Source organism: Centropristis striata, chromosome 13 (assembly GCF_030273125.1).
Source record: "Centropristis striata isolate RG_2023a ecotype Rhode Island chromosome 13, C.striata_1.0, whole genome shotgun sequence".
NCBI lineage: Eukaryota > Metazoa > Chordata > Actinopteri > Perciformes > Serranidae > Centropristis > Centropristis striata.
Window position 1 is genome coordinate 10,891,976 of NC_081529.1, and position 24,659 is coordinate 10,916,634.

Genomic DNA, 24,659 nt, shown 5'->3' on the forward strand with positions numbered 1-24,659 from the left:
TCTTAATTTATTTAAGTACTTCTAATTATAATGGTTATGGCTTACATTTAATGAAGACCTAAAATTCAGTGAATTCTCAAAAAATGTTAATGTTACAAAAGACTAATTTTAAAATGTATGTTTAATATAGAAATGTTGGCCTCTGAAAAGTATGTCCATCTATATGCACTCAATACTTGGTTGGGGCTATTTGACTTGAACTGCTGGAAGTTGACTTTTCCATGATATTCTAATTGAGATGCAACTGTATGCACAAGTCTAACCATAGTGTCCATCTCTCTGCTCTGACCCTCCACCCACTTAGTCCCCATGTACAGCCAGTCGCCGCTGGTTACAGCAGAGAGAGGCGTGTCCAGTGGCATGCGAGCGGTCAACAAGTTGCCTCGCCATCGGCCATTGGCTCGGACCCAGAGTGCACCTTTGCCCCAGTCCCCCCAGGCCCTGCAGCAGCTGGTGGTCCAGCAGCAACACCAGCACTTCCTGGAGAAACACTACAAGGTAAACATGTTTACACACACACATTCACACATGCACACATTCACGCACTAACATCGCATTTTGTGTAAAGATGTTATCAAAGGGGGCGGAGCTTCCCAGGCCACCGCCCACCCACCCAGAGGAGACCGAGGAGGAGCTAACAGAGACCAATGACATGCAGGAGGACCATGAAGGGGCAAGCCTTCACAGGTGTGCTTCTAACAGCCAGTCAGACTAGGGATGGGCGTTTGGAAGAAACCTGCCAGCTCGATTATCTATAATGTTAACGATCAATTAATCGATTAATCGCTGCATGCATACATGGGCAAAATAAAAGATATATACAGGACTATGCAAAAGCCTGTTTTGATAAGGGACGCTTTTATTTTGAAAGGATGAAAAGAGACTTGATCTTGTCCATCGTAAAACACTAACTCAAGTGAGATTATACCGTAAAGATAACATCAAGGAGTTCAATGTTTTATGTTTTAGCCTCCGAAGAGGCATGAGGTTGGTTTTCACAGTAATCTTGCATATTTAAATGTGTTTTGTGTTTAAATAACTTTTGGATCAAATTAAACCTAGTAATTCATGCTAGCAAGGTTTGATACAGTAAGCTAGTTTTGCTCTAAATAATACTCTTGTATTTCTGTGTGTTTTATAATTGTTATTGAACTGAACGCTCTGCCGTGTTTCAGTTCAGTGAGTACTGATACGCAGTCCGAGATCAAATTCAAATGAAATAATACACAGATCGATTCAAAATTCCACATGATTGACCAAATTCTTTAGGAGCATTAATAGATCATCGATGAATAATTCCCATCCCTAAGTCAGACTAATGATTATTACATTCATGAAGATTGTTGTTGTTTGTTATCTATATCTATACACTGTATGCTTTTAAGTCTTACCTCCTATTCTGACTATTTAGGCTTCAGAAGGAGGGGTCAGACGACAGCACGCCCTCCTCTGAGCGACTTTGTGTGCACGTGAAGGGTGAGGAGGAGCACGGGGGCAAGCATGTGAAAGGGGAGAGCACAGAGAGTGAGTTGGATGAAGAGGAAGAAGACGATGACATCATCCAGCTGAAGGAGGGTGACGAAGAGGAGAGGGGGTGCTACACACAGGTATGTGCCTAACCCCAATGCTTCTCTCCATACAGAGTGAATGTGCTGCTGTTTCAAAAAGTCCCAGTATGTCTCAGCAGCTTCACACTCCTCACAACCTCAACTCACACACAAGGCTGTTCATTAACCCTCCTGTTATGTTGCAGGTCAAATTAACCCATTGAAGCCTGGAAAGTGGATACGTCGTTTTGTAGTATTTGTATAAGCTCTCAAATACATTTTGAATTTCATTTCTATCTGCTACAGAGGCTGAAAAATATATTATTTAGTAGAAGCGTTGATCCTTCTGTTGAATTTCCAGAAAAACTTCAGGTTTTAGGGGCTTATTTTAAAATCGCCCAGAGGTTTTACAGGCATTTTAAGCCTCAATGGGTTAACCCATTTCAAAGTAAAAAAAAATATATATATATAGTTAAAAGTATTTTTTCGGGATGAAACTTATTTTGCTTGTCTTAATAAGTGTAATCAACATATAAAATGAAAATGGTTCATTTCACATATTTGCATGTTTATATTACATAGATACTGTTTAATGGTCAATCTGACCCTGAACAGAAGAGGTGACAACTTATCAACTCACTCAATGAATGAAAGAAAGAATTTAAAAATGTAAAATAAAATGTTCAATAACTCAATGTCATGTAAAACTATTGTATATTATAAGTAGATCTTTCCAATGTATGTAAAAAAAAGTTTTAACATGCATTTTTTAATGAAAAATGAGTGAGTTTTCCTAATTGAACCATGACCTGTGAGACATGGTTGAGATGGTTACTAATGTAGTTAATGATGAAATATAAATAATGTTTATTGGGATTTTTTAGTTTCTGACACTTTTGGATAATTAAACATGCCCTGTGTCAAACGAACATTAATGCTGTTCCTGAAAAATGAACATAACAGATGGGTCAAAGGCTGTGAAGTAGCTCAGCTGATTTGAAAATAGAAATTAGGATTTGATCGAAAAATATATATCCTGATAATGATTTTGGTTATTACCAAGAAAACCACGGGAAATGTCTAGATATCAGCTCTTAAATTCAACTCTTATGAGCTATTTTTTGTTGTTATCATTATATTTGTCCAAGCAAATGTACATTTAGTTGTACCAGGCATTAAACTGAACAAGAAATTGAAGAAAAAAGTGGTCTAATCATTTTTTCCATGACTGTATTTGTGTTAAACATTAATACAAAGCATATACGCATTGCATGAAGTCATATACAGTAGTCTGTATTCAACTTCCTTGGCAGCAGCCCAGGTAGGCAGAATTTTCACTGATCTGCAAACAGCTCAGGGTGAAGTCATTGACAGTTACGATATGAAGCGGGTCAGTGGAAATGCAGCCTACCTGGGCTACAGCCTAGGAAATGGAACACAGCTTTTTTTTCTGACATGCTGCCAAGATACCATTTTGGACCAGTAAGCATCACATAGACACCGGGGCTTAGCCTGAACTTCGGGGGGGGGGGATCCTCCAAGTTGAAATGAACACATTAACAGCATGATGGGTGGGATCGATGAAGGGGCTCATCTGAGGATGAGGGGGGGGGACGTCAGACGGAAAAGATCAGGGAGGACAGCTCTAAAGTCTCGGGTCAGTGTGGTTCGGCAGCATCATCCCACAGAGAGATGAATCACACAAATGCATCACCAGCCGACCTCCTGCCGTCTCACTGCTCTGTTACAGATGTAGCTCTGCGTTAGATATCTGACTCATCGCAGCTAACGGTTAGCCTGTTGCTTCAGCCTAAACCTGACATGACTGCAGGTGTTTTCAGCCTCGCACGATTGTTTTCGCACATAGAAATCCTGAGCTGCAGTGTGTTTGTGTATCACCTGTCTCTTATTGTGCTCCTTTTTTCAGAGAAACATCACACTGTGCTTTGATGAGCTCATTGCATAACATGCTTGTTATCTGCTCATAATGAAAAGTGCATGTGTTTTATTAACTAACTGCCCAAGACAAGACCTAGTGTGCTTCACTCACTAGCTCATATGCTGTCAAATGCCTGATAATGTGATACTGACCAGCTGGTAGAGTGCATACAGTTTGAATAGTGATGTCATACTATAGGCATGGAAAAAAAGATATTGGACCACCCTTTTTCTTCAATTTCTTGTTCATTTTAATGCCTGGTACAACTAAAGGTACATTTGTTTGGATAAATATACGGTAATGATAACAACTCCATGGTTTTCTTGATAATGATTTATTATCAAGAAAACTATGGAAAATGTCTAGATATCAGCTCTTAAATTAAACTCTCATGAACTACTTTTGTTGTTATCATTATATTTGTCCAAACAAATGTACCTTTAGTTGTATCAGGCATTAAAATGAACAAGAAATTGAAGAAAAAGGGTGGTCCTATATCTTTTTTTCCTTGACTGTATGTGCAGATCTCAATTGTGGACCGTTGAAGCACTCTGATCTAACCAAAAGCTGTCTTTTAATGGAGTTAAAATGACTCCTTTAGACATACTGTACAGCATATCAGACTTATCTGGACATTGCCAGTATGGGAGAAAATCTTTCAACCCTCATACAACATATTTTTTGGGTTGCTTGTTCAGCAAGACAAGGTGCAACAGCAGACACATGTCTGCTTGGGGACAGGGAGGAGGCATTAGCTAGAAAGCTTTTGAAGTTTTTCAAAGTCTGAGGCTTTTGTTGTGTCTCAGACTGCTGTCTGGCTTCTAGTCTCTGTCACTGCCAATACGCTGTTGATGATACAATCCTTATGCAAAAACAGTTTAAAATGAAATTATTTGATTGGCATTGAGGAGAAACAGTCAGACTCGTTATAGGGCCTAATCTTGAAAAATAAAACATATATTTCTTTCTTTTGAATACTGATTTGAATACGAGAGAGCATCACACAGTAGAAGGTGGGAGAATAAATCGCTACAGCATAGTTTCGATATTTTGCGTGGTAATATTATATTGATTCATGGCTGCCAAGTATTGATACTTAGAGTTCCAACGGCCGGGAAGCTGGCAGTATTTACGCCGGAGGCCGCAGCAGGCTGGAGATATACTGGAGATACTGGTGATACATATGAAACTAGAAGATCTAAGGAATCTATTGGTAGTGTGTCAGGATATCTTGTCAGGAAGTTGACGAAATTATACTGCAAAGTTATGCTTTTTTATGTTTCATTGAAATAAAATCGGGGCGTACCATTAAGGCTGAGTCCTTCCTGCGGCGGACCCGAGTTTGAATCCGGCCTGAGGTCCCTTTGCCGCATGTCCTCCCCTCTGTCTACCCCTTTCTATCACTTTCAATAAAAGCAAAAATGCAAAAAATAAAAGCAAAAATGCCCAAAAAAAAGAAAAACGAAAAAAAAAAGAAATAAAATCAGAGCATTGAAGCTTAAAGTTGAGGAAAGTTTGATAAAATGCTGCAGTTGTTGTCATCCAAACTTGTTTGATATCAGTTCAGTTCAGTTTGACTGAATACTTTGTTGGTCAGTCTGTGGGTTTGACTCTCATTGTGGAGAAACCACAGTCCATAGAGACTTTTAAAAAAGGACTAAAAACATTCCTTTTTAGCAAAACCTTTGGTTCCTCCCATCTAGATGGTTTTTAGATTATGTATGTATGTTTTCTGTTTTTAGCTGTTTTTTCCCCCCTTTTTTTATCCTTTTTATAATTAGAATGTTATGCTTTTAACCTGTAGCACTTTGAGATTTCCTGTAATGTAAAGTGCATTACAAATAAAATGTATTATTATTATTATTATTAAATAAAAAGACTGAAGTGAGATGAATTGACTGAGAATTTTCTCTTATTTGACAAAACAATTCTTAATAACAAACTTCACAAAATGCAGTTAAATGACAATATATTGTATCGCAATAATCACCATATCACAAAATGCTTAAAATCGCAACAATATTGTATCGTGACTCAAGTATCGGGATAAAATCGTATCGTGAGGCCTCTGCTGATTCACACCTCTAATTAATATGCATGCTAAAACATGCCATTTAATTTCAAACTTTGTTTGAGGTCACACTAATCACAATTTTCTTGTTAAGGACATGTTCACCCCCAACATTTATTACAACTATTCATCAGTCTAGATTGTTTTGTGTGAGTTGCTGAGTGTTGGATATGTCTCAAAGGAAAAAAATACATTTGCAAATCTTAACAGCAATGTCTCTTTTTCCAGAAATCATGACCCGGTTACTCAAGATAATCCCCAGATTATCGTGACATAATCATGAGACCAACATATGTACAAGTGTATTGCAAAAAAAAATACTGATTTAGACTTCCACTTCTTCCAAACCTAACCTACTGACTTTTCTCTCATCAGACCCAGATAGACTCCTCTGACCCAAGTTCACTGTGGGCGGTGTTTGCACTCATATTTGACAGTCCAAAATGTATGATCACGTTTAACTGAATGAATTATTTTTCTAAGCACACAAGTGCAGGATGAGTCATCAGAAGAAAGCTTTGACATTTTACCCAAACAATAGGATGGCATTTGAATATAAAAATTGCACAGCACTTCATTTTTTGTGTGACATGTACTTTGTACTTGTACATGTACTTTGTGACATATACACTGTTTATATATATATATATATATATACAGCACACACACACACACACACACACACACACATAAATATATATATATATATATATATATATATATATATATATATTTATGTGTGTGTGTGTGTGTGCTGTGTTTGTTAGTGGAAGGAAACACAGTTGGACAAAGACAAGAAAAAAAAGAACTCCTTCAAAACCGTCCCAGCATGAAAACACAAGCCTCCCTACTGGATGTCCAGTCTAAGTTGAACAGAGAGACTGACACGCACACACACACGCACACACAATGGCTGACGCTGCAGTGACATCACCAGCTGGTGACTCAACCACTGGACTCAGTGCTGTGTGTCTTCCTGTATGTCTGTGTTTCTTGAAGTGTGTGTGTTTTAGTGTCCACCCACACATGATGAGTCACCCTTTTCGCAGCAGGGAGCTCAGCAACGCTCCCTATATATAGACACTACAGAATATGTGTGCGTCTGCAGTGCTTAGACAAACCTTAAAATCACTGTGTGGAGGCTGGTGATCAGTGCTGTTTCAGGACACTCAGTCCAAGTCGGAGGAAAACTAAACACCAGTGTTACAGTTTTTCTCACCACGAAAAGTGTTGTAGCAGAGTTTTTCATCAATCAAACGATCAATATGTACGTCACAAACACTGATGCCATTTCAGTGTGTGTGTGCGTGTGTGTGTGTGTGTGTGTGTGTGTGTGTGGTGACGTGGAAAGGCAGGAGAAGTGTTGGTGTTAAGCATGCCATCCAGTTTTCTGCACACACACATAATCGCAATGAATGGACTGATCTCTGATTCATCCTTCTGCTATGAATCATAACTTTCTCCCCCCCCCCCCCCCCCCCCCCCCTTTTTTCTCTTCCCCTTCCCATTAGGCCTTGCAGCAGATGGGTGTGTTCCAGTCCTCGTTGCCCCACAGACCTCTGGGGAGAGCGCAGTCCTCCCCTGCAGCAACCGTCAATCCCATCAAACACCTCTTCACTACTGGTCAGTTTTCTTCTGCGCACATGTGCATTGTGATTGGACGAGAGTTTTGACAGCAGCTGTGTCAGTCCGCCTACTGCAAGCAACCATGTTTGTTGCCTAGTAACGGGGAGCTGACTCTCCGCTGACTGACAGTCAGATGAACTGAGCGAACTAACCGAAATAGCATTCATTCTTAAGTAACTTTTTGTCTGCTTCCTGGTTTATGAGTCTATGTAATCACATTCAAGTATGAAATCACTAGTTTTGCTTCAGTTTTGCGGCAGTCGGTCAGTGTTCCATTAGCTGTAATGCAATACATACAGTACAAGCAGTGGAAGAAGTATTCAGATCCTTTACTTCAGTGAAAGTACTAATACCAGACTGTGAAATTACTCCACTACAAGTAATGCATTCAGAACTTGCTGAAGTAAAAGTACAAAAGTATCAGCATCAAAATGTACTTAAAGTGTCACAAGTAAAAGTACTTGTTAGCAGAATGGGCCCACTCATTGTTTTTTATATTCCAGATATATTAATGGATTATTATTATTAATAATGCATTTTTGTAAGCAGTGTTTACATTTTTGTAAAGATAGGGCTCATTTTAACTACTTAGCATACTGTCATGAGGTGTAATTTATAAATATGTCTAATCACTTTAAATCACCTTAAAATTGTATGCAAGTACAGTACTTGTGTAAATGTACTTAGTTACATTCCAAGTGTGGCAAGTGTTGTAACTGTAACTGCATTGGCTTTGTTTGTTGGCATTTATTTAGCGTTACAGCTCAACAAGTTTGCCTGTTTAAGGTTTTCCCTTAGCTGAGAAGTGGTATTGCTCATAGATTGACTAATGGCCGCAGAGTGACGCTGTTCCCAAAGTAGCTGATTAGTAAAAGCTGCTTTTCAGCCAACTTAAAGCCAAAACTCATCTATCTAGGCAAGTTAAGAAAGACACCTTTGTGACACAGAAATAACCTCAACAAACGCACTAATCTCGCCCTCTGAACACCAGATATCTGTTTATAGAGCTTAATGATGATCCCATCAGCTCACAAACAAGTTGAAACAATCCAATCAAGAGGTGACATGATGCCATCTATAGCAGTAGAGTCAACCCTGCTCCTTCTCTTAGCTTAGAAGTTCTCCTTTTTAGACAAAGTTGCTCTAAAAAGTGAGGAAGGGAAACTGCTTGTGATGAGATATTTTGTGAATTCATCCTCAGATCACCTTGGCAATATGGGTGAAAAGGTCACAGGATATTATCAAATTTAGCAAGACAGTAAAGGTATATGTATGAATGTATCATCGAATATATAATTGGAGTAACATACAATCAAAAGCCTTTACCGAAAGTCCTGTTTTTTTCAGTACTTACTTGGTCATCTACATCATGTTATCTACTTAGTATTTGGAATTTCCTCCTTTTTTTCTTCTTCCGGAGGGAGTACACTTTTAGAAATATGCTGGATTTACTGATGTCAGTGTATCATGTCGGGAAGTTGTCGAAATAACGCTGCAAAGTAAGGCTATTTTGGCGATTTTCAAAGCAGTCATGTGACCACTGAAGTCATCTTATCTTGATGAAAATAGGTTCTCTGGGTTCTCACAAGTCTCCTCTTTACATACATGCTGAACATGCAGTTTAAGGCAAAAAAACACATAGTTTTTCTCATGCAGTCCAAATGGTATTTGAATGTTTGTGCACACTGAGGTCCCTAAACATGCTTTGAATCACATAAACTGGGTATCACTGGAAAGCTGAGACTCATGGATTCAATGAGCCCAGTTTTTTTTCATGTGGGATGATGTTAGTCAATAGTAGTAGCCAGTTCATTATAAGTTCATTTAAATTATTACAATTAGATGTATTTGACCAGAACAGCTGTATTGAGCTGCATCTCAAATTAATCTTCAGGTTCACAGCTTTCAGGTGATTTTTGACCTGCTATCTCTAAACATCCACTGTCCACAACCACCAATTCTCAAAAGAAAAGGACCTTGAACACTAAGTGCTACACATACAGTCAAAATCACACAGTATGTTTGTTTTGTTTTAATGCATTTAAAAACTGTGTCATATCTCTGGTTCTAACTCAGGTGTGTCTGCTCACTAAGAATTGCAGTACATTCAGTGTGCTGCATGTTTCACATATAGCTACTGACATCTTGTGGCACTTATGTGGTACTACATATCATACTACAAACGTGTGTTAATGGAAGACCATTAACACACATTTGTTGTATAATCTGGGTAAAATTACTGTGGAAAATCTGATAATTTCCACACTATTATCCTTATGTTGTTATGTTGCTGTTTGTTTTCTATACATGCATTGATTTCTTTGTTTTTACCCAGCATCTGCCTGGTCCCGGCTTGGAGTATTGGCTTCTATCTTGTATTTGACATGGCATTTACACATCTTTCTCTCTCTCTCTCTCTACAGGGCTCGTATATGACAGTCTGATGTTGAAGCATCAGTGTGTATGTGGTAATGCTCACATCCACCCAGAGCATGCTGGGAGAGTGCAAAGCATCTGGTCCAGACTGCAGGAGACAGGCCTATTGGGCCGCTGTGAGGTACGCACACAGACACACACACACGCACACACACACACACACACACACACACACACACACACACACACACAGTACAATGTAATTATCTGTTCATCCCACGTAAACACATCTTCTCTGTATTTATCCAGAGCTTCATTTGCCATCTCATGTTAAAAACTGTTTTTGTATTACAATAACTAGTTGTTTCTGGCAATTGCCAAATATCCATTCTTTTTTTTTTTTTATCTCATGTGCAAATTAAAAATGTGCAAACTCCTTACTCAGTCTCTCTTTCTGTCTGTGTGTGTGAGCAGAGGATTCGGGGGCGTAAAGCGTCTCTGGATGAGATCCAGTCTGTCCATTCAGAATTCCACACTCTGCTGTATGGAACCAGCCCGCTGAATCGGCACAAACTGGACCACAAGAAGCTGTTGGGTAGCTGTCCATTTAATATCCTTAGCATAGCATTTAGTTGCGATAAATGTATACAGTATTTGGAAGATATTCTACCTTCTCTTCAACCAATCAGGTGGTCGTTTGGTAAACATTTTCTGTGTCCTCCAAAGCGTTTTTCCCCCCGAGGCCAGTGTATTTTTTAATCCTTTGCAATGGGAGTTCCACATGTTTATACTGGATACAAACACCAGCAGTATGACAAGGCGAAGCACGTTTGGTGTTTACTTCTGGTTGCAGAGAGATGAACCTTTTAACGCTGCCACACTACTGTCACCCAGCCATTCAGTCACAGTGGATGTGGGGCGCGACAAACACATGAGAAACCAACCATCACATGCAAAACACACCAGTTGACGAGAAATTATTACTGCTGGCTGCAAAAACCACCAGCTGTTCCATCCTTTCTCCCTTAGTGTTTCGGCTTTCCTTTCATCCAGAGTAAGGGCCGGAGCAAATACTCCACCTTGTGTTGACATTTTACCTCTTGCAGATATTCTGTATTATAACAATCAGCTGGAGGTGAAAAAACACTGTCCCTCCATAGCACTGTAGCGCCCCCAGCTGGTGAGCACCTGGTGTTACAAGCTGGGAAAAAAGGCTTTGGTGGACACATGACGTATGAAAGTAACTAGAGCCCGACACATACTGGCCTATCAAAGGCCTAGCGGTGTATATGCTGTCCAATATATGACATCATGAAAACTTTTTTTTTACATAATATACAGTCATGGAAAAAATGATTAGACCACCCTTGTCTTCTTCAATTTCTTGTTCATTTTAATGCCTGGTACAACTTAAGGTACATTTGTTTGGACAAATATAGACATTTTCCATGGTTTTCTTGATAATAACAAAAATCATTTTAAAGAAAACCATGGAAAATGTCTAGAAATCAGCTCTTAAATGAACTATTATGAGCTATTTTTTGTTGTTTTGTATTTTTTGTTTGAAGAAAACAATGGTCTAATATTTTTTTTCCATTACTGTATAATGCAGAAAATTTAGCTTTGCATGATTAAGAAATAGTGTTATCTATTCAATTTTTTATTCCTTCTTTTAAAAAGTCAGAAACTGACTTAAACTTTCTTGTTATCATTTATAGAATTGGCTGACAATGCAATACATTGTTTGAATAATGTATAAGAATGTTAAATATTATCAAATAAAGGTTTATGTTTGAGAAAGTAGCTATCTGGGTACCTTTGCAGAGTTGTGCACAATCCACAAAAAAAAGTCTGTTTTCATTCCAGCTCAAAAAATGACTATATCGGCCGCCATATCGTTGTCGCTGAATTGTACACCTCTAAAATCAATATTGGCATCTGTCTCAAAAATCCCATATCTGTCTGGCTCTAAAAGTAACAGTAGCGATTGTCCGTCCAATTAGAATTTCCTGTCAACCCTACTAGCTGAAAATAATCCCACCCAACCCTTTATATGGCCAACTATTGCGCTTGAAACATGATTTAAAGCAGTGATTCCCAACAGGGGGGGCCCGACCCCCCCAGGGGGGCGCCAAAGATCCATAGGGGGTCACGAAGCCCTCTTGATTTTAAGGGGTGTGATAAATCTAATGTGTTAAATATACATGAGTCAGCATTTAATTCATTAGTGGGACAAAACCAACTAAATAAGGGCTACATTAAACATTTATTAATTTATTTAAATAGAGAAAATCACTATAGAAACGTTTAAAAAATAAAGGCTATATCGCGGGAATAAGGACATGTGTAACATCCCTCCTGCAGTATACACAGGTAACCTCACCTAGTGGTAACCTCACCTATCGGTAACCTCACCTAGCGGTAACCTCACCTGGCGGTAACCTCACCTAACAACAGAAACACAGAGCTAAGGAAAAAATGGCGAAGCGTCAGGCAGACGAAAATGCTGAATATCTCAAAAAGAAAAAGAGAGGGTACCATGAAATTTACATTGAGTTCGGCTTCATAGAAGCAATGGACAAGGGGGGGGGGGGGTCGCCAAAGTTTACAATGGTAAAAATGTGGGTCCCTCAAGAAAAAGGTTGGGAACCACTGATTTAAAGGAGAAAATGTAATTCTGCTTCTCTGTTGTGCATCATGAAAAGCCCCTCTAACCTCTACTCTGATTGGTTGTTTCAGGTCCAATCAGCCAGAAGATGTATGCTGTTCTTCCCTGTGGAGGAATAGGGGTAAGGCTATCTCTCTACTTGCCTGTCAGTCCATATATCTGTCTATTTGTCTGTATATCAGTGTTTGAGCTCTGTGCCCCCCCCCTCTGCAGGTGGACAGTGACACCGTGTGGAATGAGATGCACTCGTCAGCAGCGGTCCGCATGGCAGTCGGCTCAGTCATTGAGCTGGCCTTCAGAGTGGCGGCGGGGGAGCTGAAGGTAACACACAGGGGAACTCACAAGTGTACACAGTTTTCAGAGAGGAAACAATACATGTTGTCTGACCGCTTCCTTCTCTCTGACTCTGTTTTTGTACTAGAATGGCTTCGCAGTGGTGCGTCCGCCTGGTCACCATGCTGAGGAATCCACCGCCATGTCAGTACACCCACAAGTTTACTGTAACACAGCTAGATATTTCACTACATCACACTGTGGTGATGACTAACAGTTTTGATCTCTCTCTGTATGTATGCATATGTGTGTCTTGCATGTGTGTGTGTGTGTGTGTGTGTGTGTGTGTGCGCGTGTGTGTGTGTTTGTGTGTGCGTGAACAGGGGGTTTTGTTTCTTTAATTCGGTAGCCATCACTGCCAAGCTGCTGCAACAGAAACTGGGAGTGGGCAAGATCCTCATTGTGGATTGGGTGAGTAGCACAGACACACAGAAAAATCCATGCTGTGATTGGGTTTTAAAATCTTTAGAGATCTTGGAGATTTCTGTAATTTTGGCGATTAGGTGGCGACTGCACTTCAGTTCTGGAAGCTGCTGAGAAACACTGATTGTCAATAAAAAATAGGAAAGCAATACTTTCTCTAATTGGTGGTTACAAAGCTTCATGAGGCTGGAATTATCCTAGAGGAGACCACAGCAGCTCATTTTATAGTTAGGTCAAGTTTAAATAAAAATCCTCACTACAATGAAATGGATACCATTGGGACTAACATCGCATTTGAGTAAAACTGGACCCATGGAATCCACAAAAGTCTCAGCTTTCCGGTGATATCCAATTTATACAATTTAAAGACTGTCTAGGGACCACAGTATGCAGTAATATTCATATACATTAGATACGATGAGATATATCTTTATTTATCCCGCAGAGGGGAAATTTAGTTGTCACAGCAGCTCAAGATTCCGACACATAGATATTGAAGACAGAATGAAAATATTAATAATAATAAGACATATACATATATTATATAAACATTATATATATCCATTTCTGCCATTAGGCATTTATTATTTATATTTTTAATTTGTGTTTTTGTTTGTTTAGTACTTTGCATTACAGATATTGCACATTGGAGAAAATATATTTTAGCATGTTAAATAGGTTAAATAAGTTGTTGCATGTAGTAGTATGAACATCAATGATTAAATATATTTAAATATATGCAGAGATTTACACAGTATAGTATAAGTTGTATATTACACATATAATATAGAAAAAATACAGAAGGCCTAATATAGGCCTAATGTGGTCGGATGTAAACATTAGGCGAAAATAACACATTTTAAAATGCATGAGAAAACCTATGTGGTTTTTGCTTTAAACTGCATGTTTTCAGCCTAAAGTAGTAGCATGTAAAGAGGAGACTTATGGGAGCCCAGGGAGCCCATTTTCATTCAGATAACTCGAGGTCAGAGGGCTACTTTTCCTGGCTAATACAGAGCATTATTTCACTCATCACTCTCTGGACCACATGTCTCTTTGTTGAGCAGACATTAACAGTTCCATATAGGTTGTTTCTATCTTTAGCAGACAAACCATTAAATGAGACGGATGTTAAAAGACTTTCAGTAAATGGCTGATAAAAAGTACACAGGATGCTGTTCTTGATACAGAAAGACTTGAGTCTCCGCATTGAGTGGATCCTTTGTTGTCCATGTTTGACAACACACTTTGTGTTAAAATGAAATTTCAGTTCAGAATCTAAACACAGATCCCAGGTATTTCCAAAAACTCACTCCTGGGTTTCATTGTTTATTAATATCTTCTCTGTAGCCTAAAAATAATAATAATAGTTTTCTTGATAATAAAAAAAAATATTATCCAGAAAACCTTGGGAAATGGCTAGATATCAGCTCTTAAATGAAACTGAGCTATTTTTGTTGTTATCATTATATTTGTCCAAACAAATGTACCTTTAGTTGTACCAGGCATTAAAATGAACAAGAAATTGAAGAAAACAAGGGCGGTCTAAACATGTTTTCCATGACTGTACATTTACATTTCTGTTTTATTTCAACATTGTTGGATGAAATTTGTGTGGGAGCTCTTGTGCCTGTTGCATAATATTTTTTATATACTAATGTAATGTATAAAAAGGAGAACTTGTTCTACACTTATTCTCTCCCGTAGCTGTACTGCACTTCATGTTAACAGCCAGTTATTGTGACCAGGCTTTTATGCAGGCAAAGAGAGCTAATCTAGATAACAGAGTGTCTGTATCATAACAGCCCATTGACCTTCTCTCTGATGCCACTGTGACCTATCACTGCAGGACATTCACCATGGTAACGGCACCCAACAGGCCTTCTACAGTGACCCCAACGTCCTCTACATCTCCCTCCATCGCTACGACGATGGAAACTTCTTTCCCGGCAGCGGAGCTCCTGAGGAGGTACGCACGCACGCACACACGCCACACACACAAACTAGGTGCGAATTTAGAAATAGTTGAGCCTGTGTCATATGCCCCATGTTCTTCAAATTACTAATAACTACATAACACTCATTGTACACCCACTGGAAACACTGAGTGTGATTCACACTCTCTCTGACCTTTAGCTATATGTAGAGTTTCCCCCTGGGGATCTGTAAATTTGTATCTTGCAAAATATTCTTGCAATCTGCTGCGGGTGCAAAGTGGACATGGACCAAAACATAAAACACAGTTGTAAAAATTCCGCCAATGTGTTTAACCTCTTCGATTCTGTATAATTTGGCATGAACAACAAATGTACTTTAATATTTTTTTTTTTCCATTATGCTTAACCACTTATCTGTGTCGTGGGGGCTGGAGCCGATCCCAGCTGACATATCACAGGGCAGACACATAGAGACAAACAATCACGCTCTCATTCACTCCTACAGGCAATTTAGAGTCACCAATTAAACCTAAGCTGCATGTTTTTGGACTGTGGGAGGAAGCCGAGTATCCGTGAGAACCCACGCTGACACAGGGAGAACATGTAAACTCCACACAGAAGAGCTGCAGGCCGGAGTCAAACTGGCGACCCTCTTTTTGTGAGGCAAAAGTGCTAGCCCCTTTACTTTACCTTAACATGCGCAAATACATCTACTGATGCTGCTGGACACATCTTCAGTGGTGTTCCTGGAATCATTGGGTGTTTCAGGTCTTTTAACATCATACAAGCTCATCCAGGCCCAGCTGAGGCCGATCAGACCCCAGCTTCTGTCCAGTTGGCGAATCTTGCTACTCTGCCCCCATGGATCTCCTCTCTTGAGCCATAGCCATCTTGAGGCTTTCTCTGCCACTTCGGTGGTATTGTGCCTCGTACTTGACAAGCTTCCTTTCAAAGGCCTCTTCCAGGCGGTCTTCCCAAGGGACTGTTAGCTCTAACAGAACCACTTGTTTGGTGGACTCAGACAAGAGAACATCTCGTCTTAAGATAGTGGTCACAATGTGGTTGGGGAACTTAAGTTGTGGCTCCACGTCCACCAACGGCTGCCAGTCCCTCGCAGTGGCCAGGATGCCTGCAGATGTTTTTGCAGCTTGTCTTGGCTTATAATACCATATTGTATTTGATATTCTATTCGATGTTACTTTATAGTACACTCACAGGCCACTTTGTTAGGTACACCTGTTCAGCTGCTCATTAACACAAATATCTAATCAGCCAATCACATGGCAGCAGCTCAATGCATTTAGACATGGTGAAGACAAGCTGCTGAAGTTCAAACTGAGCATCAGAATGAGGAAGAAAGGTGAGGAAGGGAACGTGGCATGGCTGTTTTTTGTGAGTATTTCACAAACTGCTGATCTACTGGGACTTTAACACCCAACCATAGGGTTTACAGAGAACGGTCAAAAAGAGAAAATATCCAGTGAGCCTTGATGCCTTGTTGATGCCAGAGGTCAGAGGAGAATGATCAGACTGGTTCCAGATGATAGAAAGACAACAGTAACTTAAATTACAACTCGCTACAACAAAGGTCTGCAGAAGAGCATTGCGACCATTGCGATCAATGCTCTGGAGTAGTTTGCCAGCCCTCAGTGGCCCCCTATTGGCTTACAGCCCCAAGCAGTTGCCTGTGAGCCTCTGGCTGACTCTGAATTAAGTTGGCTGCTGGGGCATCCGTTGCCTGCCTTTCTCTTTACACCAAGAGCATCTATGGTGCTTAGAAAATAAAGAAAATGTTTCATAAAGCTTTGTTGGAACATCATATTTTATATTCCCATGACCAACTTACACACTCAGGCCAACACAGCCATACAGGACCCACCAGAGACTCACCATAACAACTCTCTCTCTTCCTCTCTGCAGGTGGGATCAGGTGCAGGTGTCGGTTTTAATGTTAACATCGCATGGACTGGAGGAGTAGAGCCACCTATGGGTGATGTGGAGTACCTCACTGCCTTTAGGTAGGCCTTATTGTTATTATTATGATATTCTTATGTTTTTTAACTGGTGACACTCCACTCCCAAAGTCAGTCCCTGATCTTAGTACTTAGTCTGAATGTGCGCTTGCTGTTTTGATGAATAAATGCTGTCTAAAAAAGCATATCCCCAGCAGTCAAGTGAATGCAACATGCTGTAAAATGTGTGTGTTTGTGTGTGTAGGAGTGTAGTGATGCCCATCGCCCAGCAGTTCAGTCCAGATGTGGTTCTGGTGTCGGCAGGCTTCGACGCAGTGGAGGGTCATCAGTCTCCTCTGGGAGGATACAATGTTTCTGCTAAGTGTAAGTTCAGCACTATCTGAATGGCAAATACTTTTAGTTGGTGTTTCTTTAAGTGTTTCCTAACTGTGACCGGCGTGTGTCGGCAGGTTTCGGTCAGCTGACGCAGCTGCTGATGGGTCTGGCGGGTGGGCGCGTTGTCATGGCGCTTGAGGGCGGTCATGACCTCACAGCCATATGTGACGCATCAGAGGCCTGTGTCTCTGCACTTCTGGGGGACCCGGTAAGAGAGACATCAACAATAATTAGTTATTGTTTACTTTCAATGGTTGATATCCAACACCAATATGAATAATATTGAAATATGGCACCACCAGTCAGACAAGTACTCAGTCTAAAGTGAGCTTTGAGGTGATCAAACAAGCAGTTTGTACAACTTTATTATGCATTTAAATGTGAAAGGAACAGTTCAACATTTTAGGAAATGTGCTTATTCTTTTTTTATGAGCAGATTGTACCTTACATTGTTGTATAGCTAAACCTAATTTGCAACACTGTTCCCTTGATGGGCATTGATAGTTAATGTAATTAGGGATGGGAATAATTAATCGATGATCGATTCATGGTCGTTAAGAATTTGGTCGATCACGTGGAATTCTTAATCGATATGTGTATTTTTTAATTGTATCTCTGACTGCGTATCAGTACTCAGTGAACTGAAACACAGCCGAGCGTTCAGTTCTGCGGCCGTACGTCAATAAGCCAATGAGCTGAGAATTAAGTTGAACAAAGCTACAGTTTGCAAACTGAAAGTTGCAATAACAATTATAAAACACACAGAAATACAAGTGTATTAATTTGAGCAAAACTAGCTTACTGTATCAAACCTTGCTAGCTTGAATTACTAGGTTTAATTTAATCCAAAACTTATTCAATCACAAAACACATTTAAATATGCAAGATTACTGTGAAAACGAACCTCATGTCTCTTTGGGTGCTAAAACATAAAACATTGAACTCCTTGACGTTATCTTTACAGCACCAACTCACTTGAGTTAGTGTTACGATCAACAGGAAGTCTCTTTTGTCCTTTCAAAATAAAAGCATCCGTCATCAAAACAGGCTTTTGCATAGTACTGTATATATATTTTTTATTTTGCCCATGTATCCATGCTGCGATTAATCGATTAATCGAGTTGGCAGATTTCTTCCGAATGCCCATCCCCATTTAGTACAACATTATTGTCCATTTCAATGTTAAAGGAACAGTTAGACATTTTAGGAAATGTGCTTATTCTTTGAGAAGATTGTACTTTACATTTGTCTATAGCTAAACCTAATTTGCAACACTATTCCCTTGATGGGCATCGATAGTTAATATAATGATTAAACTGTGACAGTTTTAAATTTTAAAGTCTGTCCATATAATAATCAAAAATAACTCACACACTTGGACAACTTCTGGTGTTGCAATTGGTAATTGGCGCTTAGTCTCTCCACACACTGTCTTCCAGCTCTGACAGTCCTTCACCCTTTACATATTTTACTGAAAAACATACACAATGCCACTTCAGATTGGACATGAAGTTGAAAGATCAGAGCTATCAGAGTTCTTCTTTTTTTTGCAGAGAAACGTGAAGTGGATACTGTACAAATTTGCTATGTGGATGAATTGTTCATTAAGAAACGGTTTCGAAATATTACGCCTCCAAAATCGAAAACATTTTTTCATGTTTTGTCCAACAAACAAGATAAATGTAATAAATTATAACTTGATGGTTGTTGGTAGGTGTTTTCCCATGCTTCTGGTTATTTGTAATGTTAGCTTAAAGCATGCCATGACTCCAACTCCATAGTTAATACACATGAAATTTGTATTTATAACCTCCCTGTGACTCTTAGAAGGACAGCAAATAAGCGATTTCCCCAAAATGTTGAACTATTCCTCAACACAAAAAAGACAAATGTTAGTGAAGCCTCCAGTCAGTGGTGTTGCAGACCTCGGTGATCAGCATTGTGTTTGGATTTTACTGTTTTCAACATATAAATACAGAAGTTGATGAACTGCATTCCTTTTAACGCACACACTCTGTCTCCCTCAGTGTGACTCTGTGTTTCAGTGGCCTCAGGAGCCGCCATGTCCAAAAGCTTGGGCCTCACTGGAGAGAGTAATAGAGATCCAGAGTAAGAAACAGACACACACACACGCACACACACACACACACACACACACACAAACTGAACATGTAGATTCAGAGATCAGGGTGTGGAAGTTGTTCTGTTCCTACAGGAACCTTAATTAGGTTACTTTTCAGTAAGTTTCATTCTTCATTCATGTCTGTTTGTATCAGGAAGTGCATCTCGGTCTACTTATTTTGGGCACATTTCCTACTTGAGCACTAAAGGAGAATTTGGGGAAATGACGTGTGTCCTCCTTCTTTTGGAATGGTTTAATAGCATGCGACTGGAAAAAGCACCATGGTGTTTTTTTTTTTATGTGTTCAACTCTTAATAGTATCATTGCTGTGATTTGTGATTTTGGGCTATATAAATAAAATTGATTTGATTTGATTGCAATGGAATTAATGGATTAATTCGAATTTGCACTAACCTTGCATGAAAACTTAACTTAAGCCTTTCTATATTTCAACAGAAGCGGGTTTCTCATCGCATTGTACTAATACACAGACACACACACACACACACGCGCGCACACGCACACACACACACACACACACACACACACACACACACACACACAGTAAATATACACTACAACATGTGATTGTGATTGTCTTTCTCTGTCCCTCCAGGTAAACACTGGCCTTGTCTCCAAAGTTTGTCTCAGACGAGTGGCCACTCGCTATTGGACGGCCCGCTGGGCGCTCAGGGCCAGTCGGAGAAGGACGAGGCGGAAACAGTCAGCGCCATGGCCTCCCTTAGCGTTGATGTTGAGCAGCCTGGCTCAGATCCCGACAACACAGAAACCAGCAGGTCAACAGTGCACCATTATTAGTGGACTGAGAACTCCACGTTTATTTATAGTTTAGCCGATAGATTGTTTAAAAAGACACAGGAGCTGCCATCAAGAAAACCATGGAAAATGGCTAGATAGCAGCTCTTAAATTAAACTCTTATGAGCTATTTTTGTGTGTATCATTATATTTGTCCAAACTAATGTACCTTTAGTTGTGCCAGGCATTAAAATGAACAAGAAATTGAAGAAAACAAGGGTCGTCTAATAATTTTTTCCATGACTGTATATACACTCACAAGCAAAAATAGAATAAAATAAAACTTTAGTTTCGCACAATTTTCTTCAAAAAGTGTTATATTCATGTGTATTATTTTTTACACTATACATTCTGTACATATTCTGTACTGTATGTACTGCTCGCATACGTTTTAACTGTTAAATTTGACTCCTCAGGTCCACAGAGGAGCCAATGGAAGAAGAGCCTGTTTTGTAGGAAGAGCTCCAGCGAGAACCACACAAAAACTCCAAACTCACCTCCTTCTGGCACCTCCTCTTCCTCTTCCTCTTCCTCTTCCTCCGCAGAGTGGAATTGTGCCATCGTGAAGGACACCGATTGGCTGAGGAGAACATTTTGGAGGCAGGGGGGAAGACGGGGACTGTGAAAAACATGGACACGTCTTTTGTACTGATTCTTCAGCCCGAGGAGGAGCAGACGTCTTGTTGGCATCTCCATGGAAACCAGAGGAGGAAGAGGGTCAGCAAGGAGACACGTCTTGTAACCTGCATACTTTACCGCCTGTACACTGCACCACTGAATTTTCCCCCTTACACCCCTCAATCATTCTTCTGTCTTTCTATTTTGTCCCTGCTCCTCTTGTTTCCGCAGCGGGACGACGACTGTGGAAAAGATGAATTTAATTCCCATCCGAATGTCAGACACCAAGAGGACGACTTGTCTTCTTGTCTTGTCTGTCAGACTAAGCGAACATGTGGGGTTTGGCGGGCGAAGGAGGCGTTTTAAAATGAACCGAGGAGGAGGAACTAGGTGCCTTTTTAAAGAGAAAAAACTAAAAAAAAACGTCCAATCAGAAACCACAAAACACCACCGCCGCAGCACCTCAGCAAACCAACCAGCCAATCAGGACTGAAGAAACACAACGATGCACACACTCATACTGCAGTTGTTCCAGTGGGTCAGTTCATTTTTCAGTCTTTGTTTCTTCATCTGGATGCCTTAATTTGTTCTTATCTCACTATTTATCAACCCTGAGAGAGACGGCGAGAGAGAGAATCATGTGAGTTGATATAAATATATATTCAGAAATGTATTGAAACTGCTAAGAATTGTATTTTTCTTTTAAATCTGACAATATCGGTGCCAGGTACTCCTAACCTTTTTTTTTAGGGAAGAAAAGCCTCTAAAGCCATCATTACACACTAGAAATCCTCAGTAAAAGTCTCTGTTGAATATTAATATAACTTTAATAGTAATATTCAGTCAGACTTTTGCTGAATCTGGTGTAAGTGTCTCAGGATCAGGCCTGTTTTAGCAGTATTCATCGGTGGAAATATGTAAACCACCTCTCTCTCTCTCTCTCTCTCTCTCTCTCTCTCTCTCTCTCTCTCTCTCTCTCTCTCTTCCACTCATTTTGTTTGAGTCATGTGACCTGAGCCCCATCCCTTCTTCCCTCAAGGGGATTGTGGGATTGTGGCACGTTTTTGAAACACCACAACGACCACCACGTTCCTCTTTATTTTTTTTCCTTTTTTTTTTTTTTTTATTGTAATATTTCTTCTTTGGTGTAAATACTGTCTCCTGTCCTGTTGCCCACAGTTTCGTCACAACAGACTCAGCGTGGTCACTTTTCTATATCTGTACATACATATATGTATAAAAACACAAAATACTTTCTCTTTTTGTATAAAAAAAATAATATTCTATATAAATATATATATGTAAACAGTGTTTTATCCAATCAGATTGGATTTATGAATATATTCTATTTGGAGATTTGATGTTTTAAAAGTTTGGATGTTTGACAGGAAGTAAGCACATGGTCTGGCGTCATCAGACCGCCACCTGTTTGTTTGTTTGTTTGTTTGTTTGTTTGTTTGTTTACAGATGTTGAGGACGGCTGGATATTGTGGTCGTAGTGGTTGTTGTTGTTGTTGTTGTTGCTGTTGGAGGTGAACAGTGAGCTCCAGTTCCTCTGGCAGGACCAGGCAGGCAGTGCTGCCCTCCACAGGCAAACAGCAACAACGTCATAAAAGGCTTTACAGGTGCATCTCAATAAATTATAATATCATAGAAAAGTTTATTTATGTCAATTATTCAATTCAAAAAGTGCTAATAACACACTACACAGAGAATGAAACATTTCATGTCTTACTTTATTTTTTTCTAATTATAATGATTATGGCTTACATTTAATGAAGACGTCTCAAAAAAATTTGAATATCACAAAAGACCAATTTTAAAAAGTATGTTTAATATGGAAATGTTGGCCTCTGAAAAGTGTCTTCATCTATTTGCACTCAATACTTGGTTGGGGCTATTTGACTTGAACTACTGGAAATTGACTTTTCCTTGATATTCTAATGTATTGAGATGCAGCTGTATTAAGGTTATGGTGGTACATAGGTTGGTCCAGTGATGTATTTTTGTAGTCCGAGAGCGTTAGCTGCCACTACATGGCTCCACAGCCTTGACTTCTCTTCTACATATCACAGTTCTGAATCACCTGTAGTGACTGAGCGGCTCTAATATGTTACAGTAGCAATGTTGAAAACACAAACGTGCTTCTGTGCTACTTATAAGATAAGAAGTGCAAAAATAAGAATTATCATTCTGAGTTTAAGCAGCGAAGAAGGTTGCCTAGCATCCACTGAAAATATACAGTCATGTAAAAAATGATTAGACCACCCTTTTTTTTCCAATTTCTTGTTCATTTTAATGCCTGGTACATTTGAGTTGACAAATATAATATAATAGCTAATAAGAGTTTAATCTAAGAGCTGATATCTAGCCATTTTCCATGGTTTTCTTGATAATGATTTTGGTTATTATCAAGAAAACCGTGGAAGATATCAGCTCTTAAATTAAACTCTTATTAGCTATTTTTGTTATCATTATATTTGTCCAAACAAATGTACCTTTAGTTGTGCCAGGCATTAAAATGAACAAGAAATTGAAGAAAACAAGGCTGGTCTAATCATTTTTTCCATGACCGTATGTTCAGCATTGTTGCTGTGACAAATTGTATGAACCACTCAGCGAACATCATACATAAATAGGCCTGTCATGATAACTACTTTTGTTGGGCAATATATTTTCCCAGAAGTACTTAAAGTATAAAGACCATATTGTGCCACTGATATAATGATAATTTTATTGTAAAGTAATTCAAGGGCGCCCTTCAAAGAGCAATGACCTTTTAATTCTTAAGAAAATCCACACATTGAAATTGGAATATATAAATAAAACATAAGTTAAATACAACAACCAATACAATAAATAAAATGGATCCTTGGGCTCTGTTGACAAAAATTGCACTTCAATAAATAATATTTTGCACGGGGTTACAGAGAGGTAGAGTTAGAGAGCCAATCCAGGAGCTATGTGAACAAAAAGTGCAAAGAAACAACATAAAAGCTATAAGTTAGATTTAAGTCACAACAACAGCCAACATGTTTTCCTCTTCATTTTGCTCAAGTGCTGTTTGTTCTGGCATCGTGTTGATTGCTTGTTATATGAAATAATTTTCACAAGTCAGCATTGCTCAAAAGGCATAAATCCATTGTAAAATTCACCCATTTTCATACTCACACTGCAACATTACTTGCAAACACTTAGTGGTATTGAATTCATTATAACATTCTAATAATGTGTTATAATCTGCTTAAAATACTGTATTATAATAATAATAATAATAATAACAATAATAATAGAAACACTTGTAAAAATGTATAATGCCTCATAAAGTGAGTGATTATACCATTATGCTGATTACAACTATGATATTTATAAAACACTGTAATCATTGCAAAAACAATGTATGAAAGTAACCAGCAATTATGAAGTGTTATGACGGTTCTAAGTCAATATAAAATTATTTATAATGTGTTATGATTATTGTTATATAGCACTATGAATATTTATGTATGCTCATAACTACAATTATGCAGTGCTATGAGCAGATTATATTGCATTACTAGTATTTTTTTTATGTTTTATAGACATGGGTGTCATAGAAAGTGGTAACAAAACTTTTTTGTTGCTGTTCTGATGACAGGTGATTTTATGAATTACAACCCTGAATCCAAAGAAGTTGGGACACAATATAAACATACATACATATTAACAGAAAGCATACAGTCATGGAAAAATGATTAGACCACTCTTGTTTTCTTCAGTTTCTTGTTCATTTTAATGCCTGGTACAACTTAACATTTGTTTGAACAAATATAATGATGACAACAAAAATAGCTC

At 39.0% G+C, this 24,659-nt stretch overlaps 1 protein-coding gene across 1 annotated transcript in view; it reads left to right on the forward strand.

The window, feature by feature from the left end:
* The window catches only part of hdac5 (histone deacetylase 5), a 48,086-nt gene extending 24,992 nt beyond the window's left edge, over window positions 1-23,094 (forward strand). Inside the window, exons 12-28 of the mRNA XM_059347269.1 lie at window positions 305-498; window positions 569-687; window positions 1,412-1,607; window positions 7,069-7,180; window positions 9,607-9,740; window positions 10,034-10,154; window positions 12,299-12,348; window positions 12,441-12,548; window positions 12,649-12,704; window positions 12,884-12,971; window positions 14,833-14,952; window positions 16,841-16,938; window positions 17,138-17,256; window positions 17,343-17,476; window positions 19,296-19,377; window positions 20,007-20,187; window positions 20,624-23,094. Of these exons, the coding sequence (XP_059203252.1) occupies window positions 305-498; window positions 569-687; window positions 1,412-1,607; window positions 7,069-7,180; window positions 9,607-9,740; window positions 10,034-10,154; window positions 12,299-12,348; window positions 12,441-12,548; window positions 12,649-12,704; window positions 12,884-12,971; window positions 14,833-14,952; window positions 16,841-16,938; window positions 17,138-17,256; window positions 17,343-17,476; window positions 19,296-19,377; window positions 20,007-20,187; window positions 20,624-20,663 (1,952 nt within the window). The 3' untranslated portion in view covers window positions 20,664-23,094. The remainder of the gene's footprint in view (window positions 1-304; window positions 499-568; window positions 688-1,411; window positions 1,608-7,068; window positions 7,181-9,606; window positions 9,741-10,033; window positions 10,155-12,298; window positions 12,349-12,440; window positions 12,549-12,648; window positions 12,705-12,883; window positions 12,972-14,832; window positions 14,953-16,840; window positions 16,939-17,137; window positions 17,257-17,342; window positions 17,477-19,295; window positions 19,378-20,006; window positions 20,188-20,623) is intronic.
* Window positions 23,095-24,659: the final 1,565 nt, after the last annotated feature.